This window comes from Nuphar pumila, chromosome 15, assembly GCF_984573655.1.
Source record: "Nuphar pumila chromosome 15, dmNupPumi1.hap1.1, whole genome shotgun sequence".
Classification (NCBI taxonomy): domain Eukaryota; kingdom Viridiplantae; phylum Streptophyta; class Magnoliopsida; order Nymphaeales; family Nymphaeaceae; genus Nuphar; species Nuphar pumila.
In genome coordinates, this window is record NC_143263.1 from 13,062,409 (window position 1) to 13,065,929 (window position 3,521).

General features: G+C 40.5%; 1 protein-coding gene across 1 annotated transcript; it reads left to right on the top strand.

Moving 5' to 3' along the window:
• The first annotated feature begins 597 nt into the window (after positions 1–597).
• Positions 598–3,208, top strand: 3XHMG-BOX2 (HMG (high mobility group) box protein). The gene is made up of 10 exons (XM_089989427.1): positions 598–1,089; positions 1,185–1,295; positions 1,403–1,537; positions 1,627–1,760; positions 1,855–1,960; positions 2,039–2,104; positions 2,237–2,302; positions 2,382–2,486; positions 2,763–2,945; positions 3,041–3,208. Exons 1-10 carry the CDS (start codon positions 667–669, stop codon positions 3,197–3,199), a joined length of 1,488 nt encoding a protein of 495 aa, XP_089845553.1. The 5' UTR covers positions 598–666; the 3' UTR covers positions 3,200–3,208.
• Positions 3,209–3,521: the final 313 nt, after the last annotated feature.

The following is a 3,521-nucleotide window of genomic DNA, read 5'->3' on the forward strand; positions in this document are numbered from 1 at the left end:
AATCAGATCTTCATATTTATCACCATACCGAGACCCTATAGGGTTTGGCACGTGTGAGGTCCAGGTAAACCCCATCGGTTGACACCCCTAATTGGGAGTAGCTTGACCAAAATAGTTTCAAAATATGGTATACTAGTTGCCGTTGTAAACGGCCAAAATATTGTGATATTATATCACGATATCATCTTTTAGGCAAACATGGTATATATACATTTATATCAAGGTAATATAATTAAAACAATGGAAGCTTATTTTTTGCATATACATTTAATATTGTGTTTTTTTTATGTTTTTATATAATTTCAAGATATTAAATTTTATTGACAAAATTTCCTGTAAAAGCACAATGAAAACAACAAATTTAAAATATCACGATATTTTCATGGCCAATAAATTGCCAGTAATGATTCAGAGCCCTGCTTCAATGGAGGATCGTCATAAAAAACTCGACCGTCCAACGGGGCCCTATGACCGATCCCAACCGTTATATCGGAACTCAAGTCTCTCCTCATTCTCCTTAGTACCAATTTGAATTTTGAAAATTCTATCCGTTACGACCCCTCCTTTATAAAAGAAAACCTTACAACCTCCACTAAACTATAGCCCCCCAAGAAACGGATTCTGTGGCTCAGCAGAGCAAGAAAACCACCTATCCATCTGCCAGCCATGGCTTCCACTGCTGTGGATCTGCTATCAACAAACCTCCCCAGGAAGTCAAGAAGGCCATTGAAAGCAAGGAAGAACCCAGAAAACGAGAGCAACATCATTGCTGGCAACGCCCCTGAAGCTTCCCCTCTTGGGCTGTCTTCCGTTCTGGTTGCAGAGAAGGAGAACCCCAAGCTTGCGTGCAGGAAGAACAAATCAAGTTCGAAGAACGACGAAGAATCACTCTCGGAGGAGTTGCAGAAGATGCGCGAGAAACTCGAGCAGTTGACGCTGGAGAAGGCGCAGACGGTGGAGCTCCTGAAGCAGAAAGACGGCATTCTGAAGCAGAAGGAAGAGGAGCTCGAGATCAGAGGGAAGGATCAGGAGAGGCTGCAGATGGAGCTCAAGAAAGTGCAGAAGATGAAGGAGTTCAAACCCAATGTGGTCAGTATGCAGAACAAGAATCTCTCCCTAATCTTTCTTGCTTTGTGACAGTTCTGTTCCTCTGTTTCTTGTTTCTTACTTTCTGGGTGGAATAGTCTCTCCCTGCAATCACATTGGGAGAGAAGAAAAAGAAGAAAGAGAAGAAAGAGAAGGAGAAAAAGCCATGCTCTGCGTATATCTTGTGGTGCAAGGAACAATGGAATCAGGTGATTTTGATCTTCTCCTAGACTTTTTCTCCTTTTTTGTTGTTCTCTCATGTTGATGAAGACCATGTTGTCTAAACTAATCAGCTTTTGTGTAAGTGACATTGCAGGTGAAGAGCGAGAATCCAGAAGCTGAATTTAAGGAAATCAGCAACATTCTTGGATTGAAATGGAAGAACTTGAGTGCAGAGAAGAAGCAGCCCTACGAGGACAGATGCCAAGCTAATAAAGAAGCATACCAACAGGCAAGTAGTAGTTTATGGGCAATGTCTGCAAAGTCATGAAAAGGTTGCTCTTTTTTTTTCTTCTTTTAACTTTTGATAGTAAGATGCAGATTGTTGGGAAGGAGAAGCGTGAGAATGAAGCAATGAAGCTTCTCATGGAACAGCAGAAGCAGAAGACAGCTCTGGACTTATTAGAGCAGTATCTGCAGTTCAAACAAGATGCAGATAAAGAGACCAAGAAGAAGTAGGTTGATGTCTTACAGGAGACATTGCTTGCACAATTTTTATACCCTGGGTTTCTGATCAATGTTACCTCCTTTCGTTTTTGCAATATGCAGGAAAGAGAAGGATCCCTTGAAACCAAAGAGGCCATTATCAGCTTTCTTTTTGTACTCAAATGAAAGGAGGGCCGCTATAATTCCAGAGAACAATAATGTTTTGGAGGTATTACCAGAACTAACTAATTCATGGTCTTCTTAGCTCGTGTTCATACATTCCTTTGACTTGTTTTTTTTCATGCAGATTGCCAAGCTTGCAGGAGAGGAGTGGAAGAACATGACAGAGGAGAAGAGGGGACCATATGAAGAAGTAAATTGAAACCGTTGGCATTTTTCACCAGCGCAGAAAACTTCATCAATTATAGTCCTAGTGACAATGGTTCCTTCTATTTACATATTTTTTTTCAATCTTATTAGTTTCATCTTGATTGCCCTAATTCAGGCTGCTAAGAAAGGAATGGAACGGTATTTGCAAGAAATGGAGCTCTACAAGCAGCAAAAAGCCGAAGTAATAATTTCAATCAACCAATCTGCAGATGTGCCGTTTTTCACAAATGGTTATATGATTCTTTTTATTTTGGAACTAGGAAGCGGAGAACATACGTCGTGAAGAGGAAGAAAATACGAAGGTTCAGAAACAGGAGGCCCTGCAATTGCTAAAGAAGAAGGAAAAAACAGAAAAGATAATCAAGGTCAGTGTCCACACTAAGCCCTGCATGTCATTCTACTCCCCTATTGGATTGCTTAAGACATTGAGCAGATGGTGCATCTCTGGATCATCATCTAAGGTGGGATGACTGTTATATGCACCATGGTGGTGGCTAGTCATCAGCAAAGAAAAAGTCAGCATGCCTTTCCCCACTTTTGGGATAGCCTGGGGTGTGATCTGATTCTATAGCTCAGCATTATAGACCCGTAGACAGTTGACGCAGCCTTGGATTAATTTTCCACTTGATTGAAATCAGCAGAAAGTAAAAGAAACCCATAAGAAAAAGAAGCAGAAGAAAGGAAAAAACACAGATGCCAACAAACCCAAGAAGCCAGCAACTTCCTTCCTGCTTTTCAGCAAAGAAACCAGAAACGCTTTGTTGCAGGAGAATCCAGGCATCAGCAACACTACATTGACTGCTCTTATTTCAGTCCGTTGGAAGGTATTTTCACCGCCTTGCGCATAGAAAACATAATTTTCCTCCGTTATTTTACAAACATTGCTAAATCCAATTGCATTTTCATCGTTCACCATCAGGAGCTAAATGAGGCAGAGAAAAAGATATGGAACGATAAAGCAAGGGAAGAAATGGAAATATACAAGAAAGCAATGGAAGAATATAAGAAATCAACTGAAGCTGAAAGCAACAAGCAGCTGCCCACAGACAAGCTTGAATCTTCCCGTCAAGAAAGTTGAACTTGTTCAATAAGCTCTATTGAACATGACTGTTTTTTGGTTTGTTCTTCAAGCAAACTTCTGTCCATAGATCCTTTTTCAATGCAAGCTTATAGTTTTCCCATTGCATATCCAAACAACAAAGAGCGTATTCTGTAGAGTGAGATCTTTAATTGATAACCGTCCCTCCAAACAACAAAGGGGGAAAGAGGTGCCTCGCATTCCATGGTGATCATGGAAACTGACATAAAGATTGATAATCAAATTCTCTAGTGAGATCTTTAATTGACGACAGAAAGTAAAACCTCAGTGAGCTTACTTTTGGTCTTTCTACGGTGACTAG